This window comes from Podarcis melisellensis, assembly GCF_964234715.1.
Source record: "Podarcis melisellensis genome assembly, chromosome: 6".
NCBI lineage: Eukaryota > Metazoa > Chordata > Lepidosauria > Squamata > Lacertidae > Podarcis > Podarcis melisellensis.
This window is the reverse complement of record NC_138538.1, coordinates 62,592,488-62,615,505: the sequence shown is the minus strand read 5'-3', so window position 1 is coordinate 62,615,505 and position 23,018 is coordinate 62,592,488. Positions and strand designations below refer to the sequence as shown.

The 23,018-nt window shown below is 38.9% G+C and overlaps 1 protein-coding gene across 14 annotated transcripts in view; it reads right to left on the bottom strand.

The window, feature by feature from the left end:
• The window catches only part of LRRC7 (leucine rich repeat containing 7), a 172,062-nt gene that overhangs the window by 31,041 nt on the left and 118,003 nt on the right, over positions 1 to 23,018 (bottom strand). For 8 of the 14 annotated variants that reach the window (XM_081915427.1, XM_081915431.1, XM_081915435.1 and 5 more), the window contains 10 exons: positions 21,836 to 21,965; positions 19,286 to 19,401; positions 17,060 to 17,129; positions 15,738 to 15,837; positions 13,963 to 14,087; positions 9,977 to 10,027; positions 8,567 to 8,767; positions 7,007 to 7,118; positions 5,344 to 5,524; positions 2,504 to 4,181 (listed from right to left, as the gene is read on the bottom strand). In XM_081915427.1, the coding sequence (XP_081771553.1) occupies positions 2,504 to 4,181; positions 5,344 to 5,524; positions 7,007 to 7,118; positions 8,567 to 8,767; positions 9,977 to 10,027; positions 13,963 to 14,087; positions 15,738 to 15,837; positions 17,060 to 17,129; positions 19,286 to 19,401; positions 21,836 to 21,965 (2,764 nt within the window). Of the gene's footprint in view, positions 1 to 2,503; positions 4,182 to 5,343; positions 5,525 to 7,006; positions 7,119 to 8,566; positions 8,768 to 9,917; positions 10,028 to 13,962; positions 14,088 to 15,737; positions 15,838 to 17,059; positions 17,130 to 19,285; positions 19,402 to 21,835; positions 21,966 to 23,018 lie in introns of those variants that run through there. The other 6 variants (XR_014169418.1, XR_014169419.1, XM_081915433.1 and 3 more) reach the window with 4 other exon arrangements.

Below are 23,018 nucleotides of genomic sequence, written 5' to 3'. Positions count from 1 at the left end.
AAAAGCCTTCTCCACTTAAAGTCAGACTTAAATCCTCTGGGTTGATTGACAAACTCTGCCTAAAGTGGAGAAGATGAGTTGCAATACTTCCAGAGCAAATGTCTATATTTTGCTTGAGGGAAGCTGAGGTATTGAACTCCTTGCTACAATGAAAATGCTATGGTAAATAATGAAACAATTTCCAAAGATGGTTTAGCTATCAATAGAAAAGTGATGTCAGCCAAACTCCACTTCCATAGGCCACTATTCTACAACTTGTAGGCGTCGGTAATTTCCAACAAGTTTATGTGGGCTCTGGCGACAGCAGGGTGGTGAAATCTGAGAACGCCAGGTCTAAGCCCAAGAAATTGTCTTTTCTTTAGTTTAAGTGGTTCACTGTTCTATATGACATCAGGTGTGGGGCAGGCAAAGACCTCAGCCGAAAGGGAGTCTGCAGGTACTGCTGATCAGCTGACTGGTGGCACCTACAAAGCCCTGTGTACAGGACTTCACAAGACCCAATGATGATCTGATCAGCAGATCTTGCAAAGCACCTTGTAAAAAGCTATACAAGAATGCTTTGCAAGACCCGACAATCAGTTCATCATTGGCGCTTGGCAGACTCATTTGGCCTGCTCTCCAACCCCCTTTAAATAAATAAAAACAGATAATTTGTATTACTGAATGGAAAGTTCAGCTCTCAGTGAGCCACAGCTAAATTGTGAATTACCTTCTTTGAAAAACACATGCTATCAAAAGATATGAAACTGTCTACAATTTTTGCTCCATTATGGTTATTTCTGAAATATAATCACTTATTGCAGTCACTGAATGGACAAACCAATATGTATCTGGGAGTATAAGGAAGGGTAATTTTGTGAAAGCAAATCTGAGAACAAGGTCTATAGGCTTCCAATTTTCCAGGATGATTTCAGCATTTTTGACAGCCATATTTGGCAATCTCAATTTTCACTTATTTTATGAAAGCACCTGGTGAACTGTAGGACTAAAATTATACATGAATTGATCTTTCATAATTCATCTTATTTCCAATAGTAGTTAACTGAAGGTAAACAGGTTCCTGAGACTGAAGAAGGCTGTATGAGACACACAGCATTTAACGAGTACAAGGTGATGCAAATCGAAAAACAGCCAACAGGGTGAGTGTTTAAGTTCCTTGTTAAGCCCCGCCCCCCGGCCATTTATACAAGGCAGCAGTAAGGTTGCAATTTAAGATGGAAGACCAGCTTCATAATCCTTCTCCCTTCAAACTATTCTCCCACTGAAAAGTTCCCACTCCAGTTGCTTTAACCTTCACTGAGGAAAACATGAGTACCTGAATTTTGGTGTGTGTGTGTGTGTGTGTGAGAGAGAGAGAGAGAGAGAGAGAGAGAGAGAGAGAGAGAGAGAGAGAGATGTGCAAATGGAATAAAGTGGAAAGGTTAAGAAGCTCCTTTTCCTCCTGTACTAGTCTTCCACTTCAAACTGTAGCCTCAATGGCTGCACAGTATATTAGACTTTTTTCAAAGGAAAATAATGGAATTACATGTATTATGTAGTTTTTCTCAGAATTCCTTCCAAATGCTTTCTGGATATATCAGTTATAAGATGTTTTATTCATTTACTTCTTATCTCCATTTCAAACAATACCTCATTCTTAATTCTTCACGCCTTGGAAACTGTGTCTCATGTCAATGAATTACTCTGCACATTTACCAATAATAAATGTTAATTGACAAACACTTCCTAACATAGAAAATATAAGTTATAGTTGGTCTCTGTTGGGGCTTTACGTATTTCAACCCGTTATCCTAAACACACTTGGAAAGAAGTTAAATGTAAATCAACTGACTTCCAAGTACATAGATTTAAGACATTGGGGTACCAGAACAAAAGTAATTGTAGCTTATTTGTTAATCAATGGCTAAATTTTCTATAAGAAATCCTTAATTATAGCTGCCATGATCCAATAGTTCTGGTACATGAAGATGGTTCACACATGCATATCTGACTTTGTGCACACAAGGGCATGGGCTGATTCATAACACAGCCACTGAAGATTGTGCTATGGAGTTCTGTGGAGTTTTGGAGTATCCCCATTAACTATAAGCCTGCCAAAGTCAATATTTCCAATACTTTTGCTTTGGAATTTGTCTTTAATATTTTTCCTATGCACTGTAAAGGCTAGCAAATAAAACAAATATTTAAATTATAAACTATTTTTGTGATTTCCTTTAAGCTTCATAAATTACCCACTACTAGAAGACCAAGATTATCATTTATGCATTTTAAAAAACAACAGTATATTAGGGAAGAACTTCTCCAATGCTCCCCAAAGCAACCCTAATTCTAACTCATTATGTATAAACTGTAACAAAATACATTTCATGGTTTATTAATTCAGAACACAAATCCAGGAATTATTACTGGATAACATATTAATCACTGCAAGCAGATTTTTTTTTTTGATATATAGAAATATAAAAACTAAAAGGCATTAATTGCAGAGAAATGCCAAACATACCCTGTCTAACCTTCTAGCTTCTATATGTCTAAGTAGCTGTTGTCTCCAGTCAGCGGGCATTTTACCACAGCTCTCATTTCCCTTCACAGGGGTAGGCCTTGTCTTTAAATCAGTGTTATCTGACGGCTTGTCACCATAGTTACCCAAGTTATAGTCTGATGGTATCTTTTCCAACAGAGCTGCCATTGTAGGCCTAGCTGAAACTGGCCTGGTTTGGGAGGTACCATAACTCTCTGTACTGTAGCTTCTTGCAGACAATGGCCTCCTTTGAGTAAGGTTTTTAACTGGAAAACTTCCAGATTGGGCTTTCACTTCTTGATATGAAGGGTGTTCATCTTCATACCTGCCATTTCTTTTGAGGAATTGGGATTCAGACACTTGCATGCTGCTTTGGCGTTCCATAGGTCCTCTATACTGGTGTCTGTTATACCTATCGCTCTGAGGCAGTTCGTGTGGTTCACTGACTCTTCTATACATTGACATATCTGTGGAACTGGCCAATGAATCTGCTCTTCTCAAAAACCCAGCCCTTGATCCCTGACTTGAGTACTGAGTGTTGACAGTCTCCTCATTCACAGAAGGCTGGGAGAATGAAAACATGTGCTCCATGGGTGGATACCCTCGGTAGGCTCTTGGGCTAACCAAATCCTTTGAGACAGTTTTAGTCTGCTGGGGAATGTACTCTGGAGTGTGTTGAAAAGGTGGCGGAATCCTCTTTTCGGCTTTCACTTCCACTGATCCTTGAGGATTAAAACTTTGGTCAAACTGGTACACTTTTTTAGTTACAGAAGGCTTTTGCTGCTGCTGCACCTTAACACTTCCATAGGTCAGCAACTCATCATCAAGCATTGGCACAGACTGGCTACGGGACATGCTAGACATTCCATGTTCTGGACCCATCATTTTATCTGGCCTCTCATGCATACCGGCATTGTCCGTAGTAGCTGCATAGTTCTCTAGCGGTATATTATAAACTTTATATGCGCCAATGTCTATCTCATCTATACTTTGTGACTTCTTAAACCTATTCGTTTTCAAGTCCCTCATCATTGGCGAAAGCCTCTCTGTGCTCTTGCTGATAGAAATGACGTTTTTAGAAGGATCCGGGCGACAGTGAATATGCGAAAACACATTACCAAGACTTCTGTTAGCATTTGACTCATGATACTCCCACGGTGTTCCTGGAGAAAAAGTGCTAGCTATTTCCGCGGAATCTTTAACAAGATCCTTCCTTTCAGGTAAAGGGCTGGTGGTAGGGGTGCTCTCCAGCTTAGAAGGAAAGGCTGTCCTATCTTCAAAAGGGCTAGGGGTTCTTGTCCAGTTCTGCCAAGGGTTTGATGGAGGCACTTCTGATTCTGGTGTATTTCTGAGAGTAGGCTGTTCAAGTTCTAGGGGGATACCAACTATCCTGTCTTGCCTAATTAAAGGCCTGCGTCCGTGAGCAGATGTGCTTCTCGATTTAGAGCTTAAGAGGGGGTTAGCGCTTGGATTCTCCACCGTGCTCTCTTCTGCTACAAATCCCGTGTTATCATAGTGAGAGCCATCATTCCAGCTGTCAGCAAAGGTGTCGCTCATTGGACGCCTCTCGTTATGTTGTTGTAAGTTTCCTGCTGGAGCAGACTCCCGTTGACTGAGCAATGGCTTTGTTTCAAGTGGTTGAGGAAAAGATTGGACAAGCCTGGAGAAAACAAGAAGAAAGATTGGTATTAGATAAGGAAGCTATCACAGCAGAATAAAATGCTAATAAATATCTTACTATTTTTACTATCTTACTATCTTACTGTTGCATGTTTTGTTTAACCCATGAATGAATGGAAGCTTCAGCTTGTTTGGAGTGGGAACAAAGAGAAAGCACACAAAAAGAGAAATATCACAATTTATATGTATATGAAAATGGCTTTGCATAAATCTAAAAATCTGCCTCCAAAAAAACTCTGGTATAAAAATCTCTATGCTAGTGACAGATAATAAGCACATAGCATTGAGCCTGCAAGCAAAGTGAAAGTCTCTTTGAAAACTGAGTCTGTATCTATGGTGGGACAAAGTTGCTTATATGGGATTCTGTATGCAGTGGAGTAAATGTAGACACTACAGAAAACCTTGATGACACGTAATCATTTTGTACCTCTTTCATTCTCGTCAGCTGAAAAATGGGTAAGATGAGTGAACTGCTATTCAACTACTGTAATCTACTCTGAAAGTTTGCAGATAGACCTGAATTTTGGGTAGAAGTTGCCAGAGTAATTACCACCCCTAAGGCATAATTCCTCTGGGCCTTGACATGGAAAAAGGTGCCCTTCCTCTCGCCCACAAACATGGATCTTTCTGCAGAGGTGCCTAGTTGTGGGGGAGAACATACTCTGTTCTGGATGCTCTGCTCTTCTCCCTCTCCAGCTGTTGAGGGGGCAAGGATGCTGCAACACTTACCTTTTTTTGCACAATGCTTCACTTATTTGCAGTAGTGCCAGTGTGATGTTGTTCCAAGTGCAGCAGGTTTTCTCCAACTGTATGCAATGCCAGACTTCTTAGAAGTCTTGTGTACACTTGTAGTATACCAGCTCCCAGCCTAGCAGTACTTCCTGAGACATTATGTCACATAGTCACATAGGTGTCCTAGGAAGCACTGCTAGTTCAAAGAAAAAACAAAGGCATTTCAATCATGCTGCTGCTCCTGCTAGTCTGGCCCTAGTGACATTCCTGTCTGTTTCTGTTTTAATACGAGGGTTGATATCACCACCACCACCACCATCTTTTATTTAAACTCTTTGTACTTTTGGCTGTCTGAGATGCCTTTATGGTCAGATCCAGTGTTTCAACCGGGGTCTACAAAGTAAACACACCTGTTACCCCACAAAGAATTATTCACTGCATCTTTAGCTGTAGTCTGCAAGGACCCCATTTTAACACGAGCGTTAGAAGACCCTGAAGATGCCTGTGAAGGTGAATAGTCTGAATAGGTGCCTGAAGAAACACTGTTATTCATGCAGTGAACTTTATCTGCTTCAGATTCATCTGTTGATTCTAAAACAAGCACAGAAAGAAATATGAAATTAATAGTTGAATAGAAGATTGAACACAGAGACATATATACAACAACTACGGTAATTAGCTTGGAAATGTGATTTCCACTTCTATGTGATTTCCACTTCTATATCATACAAATATAGCCAGCCATGAACTTACCCCGGGAATGTTCAAAGACACCTAAGACATTTGCACAGCAGTACTACCTCCCTTTCCCATCCATCTTCAGCCAAGATGCTGTATCATCTGACTGTATCAATCTACAATTATTGGTCGGTGTATAAACATTGTGCCTTGTGAGACTGAACTTTTTTTTTTTTGTATTTTTAAAAGATCCATTTTCACCTTTCCTACACTTACAAACCTGACCAAACTGCTACTGTCTTGAACGCCCCACCCCCATTTTGGCTACTGCTGAACATAATAATTTAGTATTTATTTTTAATGACATATATAGCCTTCTTTATACACTATATCCAACACTCAGGGCCAAACCAAATGTGACATGGGAGATTTCCCAATATTTATTTTTTTTAAAAAGACACAGGGAGTTTTGTCAGAGCAGCAGTGATTAGGAAGGATTTAATCACCTTCATACCCATGCCCAATACTAGGGGTGGCCCAAGTGAGGCACTGACCCACAGTCCAGATGGTCTGAGGGGCTTGTTCACTTAGTAGGCTGCTAACCTGCCCACCATTTGCTCATAATTCTTGCTTAGAAGGAAGAGCCATTCATTTAAATTGGGTTTTATCCAAATTAAGAGGGCTTAGAACAACTGCTGCCTATACTACGTCCTGAGAGTACTGAAACTATTTTAGATTTCTTTTCTGTACATTACATACACGCCAAGTTGACACAGGAGAACGCAGATAGGCAGTTTAAAGGGGGGGGAAGGCATCCACAGAGTTTTGCGGGGGGGGGGGGGAATGCAGGGAAGGGAGAAGAGACTCAGTTCCCCAGGCACAGGCACATAGAGGTGCATTAAAGTGGCAGAGAATGTGATACATGGGAGAAGAAAGTGATCGAAATGAAAAGGAAGATGAGAGGGAGACAAAAAAGCAATACCAGCCGGTGTAAGGAAATAGAAGCTGAGGCAAAAAGGAGGACGACAGAAATATTGCAATATGCAAATGTAAAAGCAGGCAGACAGAAAAGGTATGGGGTGGGAGCAAGAATGGAAGGGAGCGTAGTTTGAGGAGATAAGGGAGGGGACAAGAGGCCCAGTGGTACCCTGTGTCCAAGGCCCCCAGGAACCTGGAGCCTGCCCTTTTCACACCATTTAAAGTTGCTATTAGTCTAAGGAAAAGGAGTAGGAGAGAAATAGAGATAGCTGTGCATCTAAATCAACTGGCTTTGCATATTAAATATAATTTCCAATTTGATTCTGGCTAAGTGTAAAAAAGAGAATACAGTGTTCAGCACATTATTCTGCTGCATTTTTCATTGTCACGTTCAATATCTATAAAGTGACTTAGTACCTTTTTTCTCTTTGCCCAATAGGACAAGTTTAGGTTGGTACAATGGTGCTTCAGTCATGGAGGGACGAAGTTCCCCTATCCTCATATCATTCACAGCATGTACATATGGGTCCTGTAAAATGCAATAATATTGTGGAATATTATAAAAAGATAGCCCAGCAACTGATACTTTAATGATGAAATTTTATCAGGAGCATGGAATTATAAAACTTCCAAGCACGAATGCTGACCAGGCAAATGTGACTTTAAATGTCATAGAATGCTGTTTAAAAAAGTACAATTGGTACTCATATTGACACTGCCTGCATAGGGTCAGTGGCTTGGGCTCCACCTTGTGGATGAAGGCAGAAGAAACTCTCAAGGTGTGGCTCTTAAGCCTGTTTTGCGGACTCACCAAGCTTGGAATCACACACCCTGAGTAGGGTAAAATAACAAATAGTGCCTACTTTCCTGATAATCTAGAAAGACCACAGCCTGTGAGGTGAGTTCTGCTTGAACTAGTAGAGGCCTGTCTGATCTTAGGTGGGAAGAAGCTTAATTCTGTACTTTGTGCTCATAGCTATTTTGCCCTGGACAAATGTACTGTTGGTGGTAGAGTATTTTTTTAAAAAAACCCATCACTACCTGCTTTTCTTGATAGTTTTCTGCCACCTTACTCTGCTACCAATTTCAGGCCTCCCCTTTCCCTTTTATATCGGTAAAGTTAATATAGGCACATAAACAGCAGTTCTTATCAAGAGATTGTGGGGAGATTCAGGGGACCCAAAGCACACAGTGTATCGGGTCTAGGAAATCCTGTGGGCATCCATGGATGGACCCATTACAGTCTGGTCTGTCCCAATTGTGCATTGGGAGGGAACTAAGGCTGCTCTGCACTATTCCTGAGAAATGCCTAAAAATCCGCATGGAAATGAGCATTTTTTAAAAATAACAAAAAAGTTTTAAAAGTATTTTAAACTTTTAAAAATAAGGCATCTCCCTGCCCACAGCCTGGGGCTGCTAGTGCAAGCAGCTTCTTGCCACTGCGTGCTTTGAATACAGCAAGTTTACCTAAGAGTGAGAGGACTTGATGTTTACAGGCAGGAAGCCATGTTCTTCCTGTACAATTCCCCCTGAGATAGGATGTCATCAGTTCTCATTGCTCCCAGGGGAATCTCCTGTATTTGCATTTAGAGTGTGCTGCAGCAAGGAGCACCAGACATTTGATTGATCTGACCTCAGCCTTGCCTGTTTGGGCCATGCCCCAGCCTTGGTACCTGACAATCAACAGCAGACCCTGCTGAGGCCTGACAGTTTCTGTGTCATGCAATGTTGGCAATACCCGTTTTGTTCTGTGTAGTATGAGAACTACATGATATTTGCCCAATAATAAAAAAAAGAAAATCAGAAGGGCAGCACTGAAAGGTGAAGCAAATTATATCTAATAGGGGGGTAAGAGGGAAGGAAAGGGGTTATAGATCGGCCTACTTCTGCTTACACACAACCCTCTGAATAAAGAGATCTATATTGTACTGATCTTAAAATAAGCTCCCGTTTGTTTAAATAACACTGTCATGTTACCTCCACAGACATATCCTTTGCTGTCATTGGCCACTTGTGCTCATATTTGTCTTTCACAGCTTGTTCTGCACTGACGGTTGGTGTTGCATTCTCAGGCCTCATTCCATGGCTAGGTTTACCCACCAGGTTTTGAACAGATTTCACCATATTCTTTAAATCTTCTGGGTATGGAGTTGGATAGCGCTTTAAGTTTATTTCAACCTGAGCAGTCGTTTAACAAAATAAATTAAAACCACAAATAGGAAACAAAAACCATTATTAAACTTCTTGTTTTGATTATCAAGGCTATACAAAACAGAAAACACAGAGACAGTGAATTTAGGCATTTGAGACAATGTTAACATAAAACTGTGCCTTTGAAATGCTAAAGCCTATGTCATTTACAACATGGTGAATGCAGAATAAAATCCATTGGTGACTGAATGCAATTTCCTTCCCACTTGCCTAGAACTGTATAATGCAATAATACTTGGACTGAAATTACACCTTGATATTCAGACTGCTAAATATCACTTTAATGGCTCAGGTAGAATCTAGAACTTCACTTGCATATGGGAAGTCATTCTGGATTTATAAAACAACACTGTGATAGCTTATTTGAAAAGACTGTGAGCAATCCAAAAAAGATTAGATGTTCCTAAATCCTTCTGAAATCAATAGGACTTGAGTACGCTTCAATTTTAATGGATTGCATTCAATAAAAATTGAGGGGCCCCCACCTCATTTAATGGATGTGTGTTTGTACAAAAGTGTGATATAATTTTTACTACAAAGGAAAATATTGCATGTAAAGCCAAGGTTCAAATGCAGACACAAGTTAATAGGCAACCATTCAAAAAGCTTGACTGATGTGAAGAGAACAAACTATGGTAGCAACTTGCACTGAGCGTTGAAATATAATAAAGTATGCATTACAGACAAGCACATCCAAACATGGATCTCAATAGCAAATGTGAAATATTATGTTACAAGGAAATGTACAGCTCCAGTAAGAAAACTAACTAAGTGGTGTGTGGAATAAAGTACTGCTATTGTTCTAATTGCCTTACAGTTGAAAGAATGTAATTGCTGCTGGTCTAACTTAATCACTTGCTTTTCTACATGACCTGGGCCATAGTATACGTAAGATTTACACATAACCTTAACAATAACTGGGATGTAAATCAAATACTACATGCACTGCAAAGGTTGCAAAGAATACAGTGTAACTAATTAACTATGTAAGGAAATTTGAGTAAAGTTAATTTATCTTAGGTAAATATTAACTTTCACTATTAAACATACTCGCAGATGTGCTAGATAGAATTAGGGTGAAGAAAATCCCATAGTTGATATTAAAAATGATAATTACCAATGAAGTCTAGACTCCCTTTCTATTCATGGTCTTTTATGTTTCACATTTAAAGTTACCTCAGAAGTAGCATGCCGCTGGGGATAAAAACCTTCCAAAGTGCAATATTCCTGGATAGAAGAATTTCTTTTTTAATTTCTACTGTCAAATTCATTTCAGCAAACAATGATACACTTGACCAAAAGCAAAGTTCACAAGACTCATCAGAATAAAGTTATTATGAATATTAAGAACTATTACCAAATGTATAATTTTAAATAACATAAAATTACAAACCAAATCCTATGAAACTTAGATGAATATGCAACCAACCAATTACAGGGCACACATTTCATTGAGAACTGTGCCCTTAATATTAAGGATTATTTCACCACTCTGGAAATGTCTTCATATCAGCCAAACAGACAGGTGCCTGCAGTTGATATTGCAATGCACAGATAGCCATGATGTCAAATAAATTTTGTATGTGCTTTAAACACTGTGAGTCCCAATATTACTTGCATGTTTACTGGACAAACATATGAGAATCATCTCCAAACACCCAGGTATTGAACTGATCTGTAACCATTTGATTATGTTTTAAGATAGAATAAATATAATTAATATAAGCAGAATAATGTAACAGAAACATTTAACATGATTTCTTTTTAATATGTTTAGTACTCTAAAGGTCTAGCACCAGTGTGACTTTTAAAAAATCTATTTAATACATTAAAATTGGCTTTACACTGATATTATTGACAGCACTCCTGTGGATTTTCATCTTTATTTTGGGGGGAAAGTGGGATTGTATATGCACCTGTACGTACATATGTACGTTTGTGTGTGTGTGTGTGTGTGTGTGTGTGTGAGAGAGAGAGAGAGAGAGAGAGAGAGAGAGAGAGAAAGAAAGAAAGAAAGAAAGAAAGAAAGAAAGAAAGAAAGAAGCCCAGATCCTGCCCACAGCTACCACTTTCAGGCCCACTTATTACTGCTACGCATCCCCTGACCACTGCCACATGCAACTCTTGAGTGCCAAAGATTATCTACCCCTGACGCAGGCAAATAGATCACTTTTCTAGTTTGTGAATTAACAAAAAATGATAAAATTAATTTTTTTACCACCATTCAGAAACACGCTTCTCTTTATCCTATGAATCAAAAAACTGTGATGAGCTGAACGTAAGTTCACCTGTCTAGCATGACATCAAAGTTTTGAAACCCAGTTTATCTTATTTTTAAGCAAATGGATACCTGGTGAAATTGCCCACTGCAGCTACCTGGACCCTTGACACAAAATCCCCTTGAGAAGGTCAAGAGCCCTCCTGCACTGTGTATTGCAGGAGACTACAGTAGAAGCGGGAAAACGCACCAAATCAGGCAGAGGAATCCTGCATGCTGTTGGTACAAGATTCTTCTTCCTGGTTTTGTGTGATTTCCCCCTACTACTATAGCCCCACATGATACAGACCACGCCGCTCAGGACCTACTAGAGAAACATTGTGAAGGAGTACAGGGCTGTAGGAAAGAGACATTGTATGAGCTGTTTTCTGCTCACTCAGCATTAGACAGAACCATATTTTTATATGCAGGTTTCTTTTTTTAGTTGTTTACTAAAATGAAGATGGAAGCTGAAATGAACAAAGCCATTAAAAAGCATTATTTACTGACATTTATACAGATGTCATTTAATTGTACAGTCTCATTGTACAAGGTTCAAACCTTTCAGGCATAAAGGCAACATTACTGGAAATGATTGCGTTTTGATTTTCAATTATATAACATTAGAAGTATAGGAAATGTTGATTGTCATGTGAAAATATATGCGAAGTGAAATAACACAGGCTATGGCTTAACATGGAACTACTTAGCCTCTTCACTGCTTTAAAACATCTTTTGCCATTCTCCTGTACAAAAATGTACTCTTAGTACCCTCATAAGTGTGTGTGTCCCAGAGAGCTACCAATACAGTTTTCGTGTTGCTTTCTATTTGCTAATTTTTAAAAATATATTTTACTTGTTAAAGGGATATCCACAAAAAGTCAGATACAATGGATTAATATCCCACTGTGTCCATAGATACATTGCTCATTTTTCTGACAGTATGCTTTTTGATCCAGCAGAAGCTCATGTTAGTGGAAAGTGGCAAAGGCGATTTTAGCTCGTTCCCTTCTCTGTGCAGCTCCCCCAAATTTGTTCAACAGGGAATCCTTTGGAACAGTTATGTAAGTGGTTAAGGGGACTGCAGAAGAAAGGGGGAGTCTATGGAAAACACTTCCTTCCCTTTTGCTCACTTCCTTCCCTTTGGCTCACAGACACCTCCACTGGATCAAAGAACCTTCTTTCAGCAGAGGGACGCCGCTGGATACAACCCAATCTTACTTTTCATTTTAATAAAGTATTATTTTTGTTTGAGGATTATATGAAGAGTAAGGCAGTTCCCCCCCCCCCTCAGATATCTGTAGGATAAAAGAGGGAAATAGAGTAAGAGCTCAAGAAAGAAAGGTCTGATTTTTCTTTATTCCTGGCAACTAACATCAATTTCAAGTCTTGTTCCAAAAACAAATGATTTGACTGATAGATGTGACTCTTGACCTAATTTAATCTCATTTTAAAGTAAAACATATTTGCCCCCAAACATCAAGGCAATGCTTTTACAAAACACCTGCTAGAAGTACTTGGTTTTGACACACATCAGGGGCACTTGCTTGCTACAATATAATCATCATGTCAAGGCCACCCCTGATTCTGAATGCAGAGCAGATTGGGCATATTTTTAATATAAAGATAGAAAACAATTTCTGTATTATAGAATATTGTGTAAAATGCATGCTATATGGGCTGTCTTTGTTGGCTGGAAACCTAAGTAATACTTCTAGTGAACACTGAAGATACTATTGAAAAGACAGAGCTGAATACCCACTAAGTGGTCTTCATGTTTGTTATATTATGGGCTTATGAATCCTTTCATTGGTTTTGAAAGAACAAATGCATATGAACACTGAGACTGCAAAGTTTTTTTGTGCAGGAGACAGAAATTCAAGAAAAAACATCTCTTGTACTAAGGTGACAATTTCAGTTGTCACTGAAATGTAATATTCAAGGTGTTGAAATTTTGGTGGCTGTGGAATGATTACTTGGGGCTAAATATAGCAATCTGATGAGCAATAGATCAGCCATTTTTGTGTCTTACAAAGTCTTTTGTGCCTTGTTTAAACTTCTGAAAGAAGATATTTACGTCAGGACTTGTTAATTAACTTGACTCCTACAATATTTTTTCCCTGTGCAACTGCCATTTCACATTACACTTGGCTTTTATAAAGGAATCTAACCTATTTCCCTCCCTCAATTTTATACAGAGCAGAAATATCTGCTTAAAAGGCTGTTTGTTTCATCTGATGTGACAGTTCTGAGTTAGCGAATTAGAAATGGTCTTTGTGAACCTAAGCCATCAGTTTCTATTGATCACACATTGTTATCCTTTTGGTAATTGTGTCTCATAAACAGCACAGCAAGATTCACTTCTATCAGTTTCATTTCTGTTCTGCAAAACAAGATTTGCAGTGAGGCAATATCTAATTCTTACTCTCTCTATATATTTGTAAAAGTGCCAATCCCTTTAGCTCTAAATGTCACATGCTTTAAGGGGACATTATGGCAAATATCAAGAGAAGGACATCAAGAAAATATGCGTATCAGCAGGTTGACTTTTAAAGGCAAGAGCAAACTTCTGGACTGCACTTAAATGAGGCAGCCCATCAAAGAGGACTTTCTAATTGACTACTGCGGAATATGAGATTTTAACAGTGCATATGGAAATTTCATGTGCCCTAGCCAGCAATTGAAGGTGCAATCACGGTAGTAGGAAAACCAGTCAAATTCTTAAAGAGATTTGCAGTGCAATCCATTGCATGTCGAAGTAAGCACCACTGAGTTCAATGGGACTTATTTTCAGATAGGTGAGTATAGGATTGCAGCCTTACTCATGTCTAGATTGGTCAAACACACACTTAACAACCACCTACTTATTTAGTACAAAAAAACCAAGGATGATAATCCTAGTTACCTTAACTTTTCCTGCATTTTCCTCCTCTTCCTTTTTTTCTTCGAATTCAAAGGCAACAGTCATACGTTGCTGTCTTTGCTCCTCCCATAGAGTAGGATTAAAACTATCGCTGTCAGACTGGAAATCTAGTTAGAGTAGAAATTAACGTCATAATCAAAAGATACCTAGTAATAAAACTTTACCCACAATATCAACTTAAACAACCAAATAACTCTGAACTGGAAACACTGTGCTGTACAAATCTTAAATTATTTATTTTAAATAAATAACATCTGTGGGTGCAAATAGTCAAAAGCATGTAGGCCTCAAGTTAGCCCAGTATGAGCATGCTTGGGGCTGTGAGCTAAGGTCACTCTTGATTTTTGTCCATGCAAACATACACCCTTTCCCAGCTACCAACTTGCCTAAAGTTCAGCAAATTCATTTGATATGATGTTCTGGCAATCCAGAGCCAGTTTCTAACTTCTAACCACAATGGTTTACAGCAGAAATGAAACTTTCATTGATTACCAAGAATTATTGGCCTTTTCTTTACCATCTTTTTTAAAGCTAGCCCACCAGAAGATCACCACCCATTTTCTGTCACAGGCTCATTGTATGGCATGGGGTATATTACTCTGGTACACTTTCAACAAAGGGCCGGCAGAAACAAAACAACAGTCCAGTAGCACTTTAAAGGCTAGCAAATGTATTATTACTTTCATGGATTACCAATAATGAAGAAACTGACATGAAAACTTGTGCCATAATAAATGTGTTAGTCTTGAAGGGGGTAGTACTGCTCTTTTTGTTGAACTGTGATCAAAGCAACCATGTCGTTGTGAGGATAAAAAGACTGTAAAACAAATTTAAAATGCTATTTAAAAAGTAGGACGCTGCAGATGAGAACTCAGTGTGCAGAGTCTATATGTAGTACAGGAGCACAGTTCCAACAGACAGTTGTCACATATTGGATTTGCTGAGGACCTACAAGTCAAATGTTTGTATGCCTGAATTGTGTCCATTATTCGAAGCCTATCCCCCAAATTCAAAATCAGGGATAGGCAGGCAGGAGGTAGCATTTTTATTTGAAGCTCAAGGTGGTATTCATGGGTCTTCTTTTCCCCATGTTACCCTCACTACAACCCTGCGAGGTGGGTTAGGTTGAGATACAGTGACTGGTCCAAGGTCACACAGTGAGTTTTGTGGCTGAGTTTAATCCTGGTCTCCCAGGTCCTAGTCTACTTAATATCCCTTTACCTTATTTCACATTCTGGCGGGAAAAGATGTAGAAATTAATAAACTGGGGAATGTAGAAGTTAATAAACTGGGAAACAATCTTTTCCCACAGTCTGTAAATATATTGTTAACAGTCCTTTTTCATGGGAGGATAGGGAGACAACCAGAACAGGTGGGGACCACACAACCTATCTTTAAGAAGAAAGCAACTGTGACAGCAGGGACGCCTTCTGACGCTTTTCAATTGTGTTAGGTGCTGTTTGTAAAACTGCAATGCCTAAGTATCCACAGCAAGGGAGGAGGATGGTGAGAAAACCAGAATAACTTGGCCACAGTCCAGTGACCACTCATTGGTCATGCCCCCATGAATTCCTAGCAGCCCTGCCAAATCAGGCACTAGCTTTCATTGCCATGGTTAATCAAAAATGAAAGTTAAAAGTGGGGAAGGGAGTGGTTTGTATTGTAAAACAACAACTATCTATAGAATAATTGTTTAGAATACTTAAGTCAACATTGATTATTTACTGAATAGCTTTCCTTTTTTTTTTGATAAGTACCTTCATCACCACGAGGTTGCTGAGGAAACATGTAGTTGGTCAGTACTCTTTGCTTTGTTTCTGGATGTGCCTCAGTTTGAAGAGGGATAAGGGCCTTGGACTGCAAATTCAAAGCAAACAACATTACAATAACTCCAAAATGATGGCATCTAAAATTATCATGTACACTAACAAATAGTGTCCCATTACAATGAGCATTGTAATTAACATTCTTGATCAAAACAATACTAACTACATAATTTCTAGGTATTAAATTGCATTGTAATGATTAGGAAATAGCAGCTCCAACCAACAGATGGCGCTGTGTTGTTTTCTTATTACTTAGATACAGTACTGTTCTATATGCTACCACCCTTTTGTCCTAAAGAAGAAATTGTGGTATCCTTAAAACTAAGAGTATGATCCAGAAGCCTGCATACTGATTATCTGTTTTACATTTACATAAACACTGTCCTTCCTGTAACATCTCTACAATGCCACAGTTCTATCATAGATAGAAGACTCCACCCTCCTTTTATATGACAACGATGGAGAACTGGATCCAGCCAGTGGGGCAGAACCTTACTTTCCCCAACCTTCTATGGGCCACGTCTGACAGTTGGAAAGGGCTGCCAACCTCTGAAACACCTGGTGTCAGAATGAAATCAAACTCTGCAGGGAAAAGCATAGTACTTTGCAAGCCTTGATACTCTACTGATGTTTGTCGCTTACAACATATAGGGCTTTGTTGGCACCGGTGATCAGCTGAGAGTCACTCTCTGCAAAATCCCTTTCAGCCCAGGCATATCTTTAACTGCCAAATACTCCACATTGTATGTGATGGCAGGTGGGTATGGCTAGACCAAAATTAGGCCTGTGGATCAGAGGTTCCCCATCACCAACAGGTGGTTAGACTCAACAGGTCTTGGGCTTAAGCACCCTCCCTTGTGAAACACCCATCACATTGTACAGAAGGAAATAAATACATAAAAAGGTTGCTATTTGAACTAGTAAATTCTTGCCGCCCAACATCTCACTGCTTCCCCATGTCACTGCACTCTGCCTAACAGTAGGGCTAGCACTGCTTGGTGCTTCAAAATATTTGGGGGTTTGCTGGGAGATCTGATGATACGGATGAACTTGAAGAAAGCAGAACTTGAGATGCTATGAACAATTTTGCATTATACTCATAATTTTTATTCCCCCCTCCAGAAAGCATCATCTACTTTAACAGGTTTAAACACTTTTAAGTTCACCATAAATATTTTACAAATACAAATACAGCTGAGCTTGCTGCCCTTTTATTTAGCTGTTAAAATGAGAACAGACATTAAAATCTTTACCTGGTTGTCTGAAAGCCACAAAGCTGCAAGTTCTTTAAGTTTTGTAAAAGTGATAGGCAAATTTTTCAATCTGTAAAAATAACAAAATTGGGACAACTTGAGTATTTACTTAAACATTGTCAAGATATTTATGCAGCATTTTAACAGTCAGATGACAGCAATTTCAACTTTGGTCATCCTCTTGAATTGCTTTTAAAAGGCATCTTTATGGAAATACTTGATTCTTTTTCAAAGAATATTTTCCCAGTTAAAAATGTATACATAATTTAATTTCCTAAATACTCAGAGAAGATATTCTCTCTCTCTCTCTCTCTCTCTCTCTCTCTCTCTCTCTCACACACACACACACACACACACACACACACGTGTGTTTGTGTGTGTGTGTGCGTGTGCGTGTGTATACCCCCTACCTAATCTATTGTTATGTGTTAAGTTTTTAGCCAAGGCAGTATTCCAAACTCAAGAACACCATTGCTGCAAGGAAACCCTGCAAATGTCTTCCAGCTGCTAAATGTCTCACTTTTGACTGCTACCAGAATAAAATCCTTATGAATCACTTTCACGCTAGCATGCATTTACAAAAGAATTAATAAAGGCTTGTGCTTTTTTTAGGAATAGCTTTCATTGTTATGCTGGATATGTGCTCAAACATGAGGGCAAGCTTAGCAGTCTCCTATGAAAGTGCCCTCTCACTGCAGGGCAAGCATCTTTAAATCTGTGACACTGGGATTAATGCTTTTCCCTTGTGTCCATCATAAATCTCATTCTGACACCCTCCCTAGCCTCTTCACTAACAACATGCAGAAATAGGGCAGTTTGGAACCTGCTGTCCTTTATATCTGTTCCACCAGAAAAGCTTTATACTTCAGAGCTCAGCTTCCATTTTCTCCAGTTGTGGTGCACATTGTCCTGACACACCAGCTTCTTGGAAACTGTATTTCTGGCATAACCCTTGGGCTGGGATGTCAGCAGAAACAGGAACCACAAAATATTCTTAACTGGGTCCCTCTTTATGTATCTACTTATTCAGTTGCATACCTTCCTGTTAACCGTGCACTACAGAAGACTCCAAGGGGACAGAAAGACAGTTGCTTTATGAAGCGGACAATAAACAGGACTAGTTCTGAGTCCAGCTTACATAGAACTGAACAGGTAGAGAGCTAAAAACACACACAAACATACCATAAATCCTACTCACTGAATCACAGGAGGAGCAATGGTTGCAGCCAGTTACCTTTTAACCCTTTACATTCCATATAACACAGGCCCCATCCAAGTACCAGAATGTTTGATTTCAAGACCCTGTAACCCTATTAGGGCACTACATTTACAAACATGGTTCATGCTAAATGAAAATTAAATCACAATATCAGTATGCTGATTCTGTGAAATTATTCCCACTTTTGTGTTTTAAATGACTTCATGTGGGGGGAAACAAGTGCTATATAGAAAACTCTCATTAGTTCCAACAAGAAGAACAGGGATGTTTAAATTAGTTGAAGTTAAATTTTTTTTGCTACCCTTTTCAGTTAAATGAATCATAGGATTTCGGCTTTAATTACTGCAGCCTCTGGAAAATGTCAGTTGATGACATATTATTCATAAAATGACCTGAAATATTTAAGCAAAAAAAAGAGAGAGAGAGAGAGACTATCTGCAACATTTATCAAATGTTTACATTCTTCTTTATGAATTAAATGTAATTCTCATTCAGAGGAGAAGGTCATCCTGTTCTGCGAGTTGGACACCAGAGGTTTGTAGAACCTCCACTGGGAGGAACCCAGTTTTAGCTCTGCCTTCCTCCTTTGATGAAGTAGCCTCTTGTGGCTTTCTAAACCAGAAACGTTTTTGACATTTCTCTTTTCTCTCTACGCTACATGGTTTAGAGCAACTGTGTCCTTGTTCCTTCTCCTTTTTAATTACATCCATTAGTTTGTAAACCTCTGGAAGGTATTGTGCTATTTAATAAACTTTGTGCAGCACCTAAATAACTTTATGCCAACAATAATGTCACTGCTGTTGTTCAACTAATGAAAAAGAGAAATGCTTCCTTGAGAAAAGCTGTCTGCATCCCATGAAACAAATTAACATATCTGCACATATGTTGTTCTGTCAGCTGATAATCTGGCAATGCTTTAAGAGAAAAATGTTAGGATACATTTTGAACAGTTCTCGGTTCAAAAGAGCACTGATTATGCAAGAAATCTAAAATAATAAAAACATTACCTGTTGTCACTCAAGTTTAAGACTCTGAGTTTCTGCATTTGTCCAATCTCATCAGGAAGAAATTCCAGTTTGTTAGAGCGCAGAGACATAACTGTTACATTCTTACAACTTCCAATCTGTAGGCGTCAAAAACAATTGTTAAGGCATGGGCTATGTCACCAGAATTGCCATCTATATAGGTAGCTTAGTTACATCTTTAAAATAACTTAATTATATAAAAGCACCAAGCAGTATAAAAATTCCAGAAAATATGAATGCTTTTCTCTTTGTCTGACCTCTAGCCTAATTAAGTCATCCTAAACCTCATCTGCAACTGGACCTAACGGTCAGGGGTACCTTTACCTTTTTAAACACATCCTAATTTGACCTATTTAGATCATTTATGGAAGAAACTCCATGCTCCATGGTAGTCGCATTATCATGCATTAGCAGTGCATAAAGTATAGAGCCTTGCAAGTACACATGGAACCCTCTTTTACAAATCACATACCTTTGCATTCATTACCCATGAAAAACTTAGATCCCAATGTTAAGTACACGTAAATCCCACCCACCACTTATCATCTAGATGCTACTCCCTCTATGTTATATGAAAACTACTCCCTTAGGTTACCAAGCCTTTCTAAGTAACTGCCTCACAGAAATGTCTGTCGGGACGGAGATGTGGCACCTTAAGGCCTCCCCTGACATCACCTAAGCTATGATGTAATGCAGTATAAGCCACTTGAAAACCACTCCAACATATATGTCACAACAGAAGATACAAGCCACAAGGTACATGATACAATTTATTCCCATGCCAATATCACCCATTTCTCAAGATATGCAATGTGGATGTGAGCAGAAGCTAGGCTTGAGCCTTGTATATTTTAGACATTTTCTGATGAAGTGATGTGATGTGGGAGAAGAATGTAAAAATGATCTATAGTGTTTAACAGATGTGTGGCTTGAACTCGTGTCACTGCTTTGCAAATGCCTTGAATGAGTATTCCTGCATTCAAGCTACAGAAACTGCTGTTGCTTAGATTGAGTGGTTCTTTATCACCATCATACCAAAGCTTTAACCAAGAACCTGGCAAAGATTGTGACAAAGAACACTGGACTTGGCTGCAAAACCCATACTTTTGACTGACAGGAGTTGGAATTATGCTTTTAGAAGCCAGATTCGTTAGTGTCAGCTGCTCTGGATTATAACACAGGTTGAGAAATTGACTTCATCTCCCCCTAGGATGGAACGTTTTCACTTTGCAGCTTTTGCCCAGATTTGATATTTGCATGGAGAGCCCCCTTTGGAACTATTTCTCTGTTCCTGCATATTTTGTCCACAACTTATACAACACTAACAGACAATTTATTCAGAGGGATAGAAGACAATGTGCAACAAACTGAGTGAAGGTGGTGTTTCAAATCTAGCATAACATATTTTATTTTATTTATTTATAAAATGTATTTCTATTCACATACAAGGTATAAAGACTTAAACCAATGCAAAATCAAAACAAATAAATACAAAAACAATAGTCAACCAATAATCAGAAAGCCAAAGAGGAACAGACTCATGCAAGAATCATTTGAATCCTAACCTAAGGGTAACAAGTTGCCACCAATTGGGAGTGGATATGCCTTTTATTCTTTTAGAATGTACTCAACCCTTTATATCCGAATGAATCCCAATACTGATAATCTCATATGCTCAACATATTGATCAATGAGAACTGCATTATGATTCCAAGTTGGAAACCTTTGACCCACTATAGGGTTAAGTGAATGCACACATTAGAAACCAAAAACCCTTGCAAGCAAGGTAATTTCCAAAAATGTCTGGGGGGTTTTTAACCCCAGTTTAAATAAACTCAAACACTGAAAGGCTTGCCTTTAAAAGCTCTGTTCCCACACCATTACACTGTGTAAGGAAATCAACTGTGTATTCTAGTAGAACTAGTTACCAGATACCATCTTGCAGACAAGTTAATCAATTTTGGGCATTATGTCTAACAACCTCAGCTGCACCAAATTGATAAAACCACTGCTGTTCAATTTCCAAGCTCTCAGTTAGGAAAGGTTCACATGAAGATGAAAAATTGTAACCATAGGTCCCAGTCTACTTGGTTCGTCATGTCTTCATAAAACAGTTCTGGGAATGAAGATGGTGCACCAAGAATGACATCAGCCTGAAGCTCCTGAACGTGTTGGAAGCATCCTCAGTAAAAAAGAGTAGAAATGTGTACAGAAAGCATTGTGGCAAAGGAGTGGCCAGCATACTGACTCCTCCTTGTGGGCACTGTTCCCTGAAGAAATAAATTGTTACCTAATGGTTGCACTGGATTGTTAACTTCCAAATTGCCCTATTTTCAAAGTATGATGTAACATTTACAAGCTGATACAAAACTTTAGAAATTAAAAATGTTTGAAATTCATCATTCTTATGTGAATATTGTCCTTTTGTATTGAGAACAAACTCTGATTCGGTAATAGTGCCTTCAGTGTAAATTTATTCTGGATAAAGACAGGGAAATTTTCAAGTAATCATATTTCATAATATATCCTTACTTCTCTAGGCAGTTCAGGCAGGAAATTTTCATCTACAGCTAGTGTCCGCAGACTGTGCAAGTAGCCAATGGTGGGAGGTAGAGACTCTAGTTCATTACAGCTGCAGTCGAATTCCTCTAATAAAGATAAACTGAAACGTTAAGTACATTTGTTAGTCTATGTCACAAAGCCATCTATCACTGGGGTTTTTTTAATATCTAAATCTTAACATTCCAGATCTGCAAACTATGTAAACATAAGACTTTCAAATGACAAAAATATATCTTACACATTTTTGAGCTGCAGTACAAAATATGCATTTGAAGGACATAATGGAATTATATTTGGAAATGCTTTCTAGTTGAAGCAGAGGAATGGTCCATCTAGGGCACTACTGTCAACACTAACTAATAATAAAGCCACAGGAAGAGCATTTATGCAGTAGTATATGGCAAACCCATGTATATTTTGTCACGTGTATATGATTGGCAGAAAGTTCCTACCACATGTAATTATGGCAGATGTGTGTATTGGTCTCCTCCCATTTGCATATGAAGCAAAAAAGACAAATGCAATTTTATCATGCATAAACAGGCCCCATCAAGAGATATCTTAACCATGAATCCTTTAAGTAGAAATGCTAGCAACTGAGTCTTATACTGACAATAAATGTGCTGTAATAAAACGGCAGAAACACTTTCCAGTATTACTTAAGGAATACATATTTTACAAGGGATGGTCTAGACCAATTTCAGTCTGGCTTCAGGCCCAGTTTTAGTACTGAAATAACCTTGGTGGATCTGACTGACCTGTACTAGGGGAATGCAACCCTGCTAAGTCTCCTAGACTTATTGGTGGCTTTTGATAGCACTGACCACTGTTTCCTTCTGAATCAGTTCTGTAGCTGGAAGTCAGAAACATGGTGAAACAGAGGTTCAACTTCTACCTACAGGGCTGTTTCCAGAGAATGGCACCAAGACAATTCCATACTGTCCCCCATGCTGTTTAAATAGATGTTACAGTCATTCTGAGAGTTCTTCAAGGTACAGTGGACCTGCCACTTACATGAGGGTTCAGTTCTACAAGTCCACATGCAAAGGCAAAATTGTGTGAAGCCAGGATTCCCAGGAACCACTCTCAACTTGTCTGGAGCAGGCCTTGCCCTCTGCCTCACTTACTGCACAAGCCTTGGGATGCTCCCAGA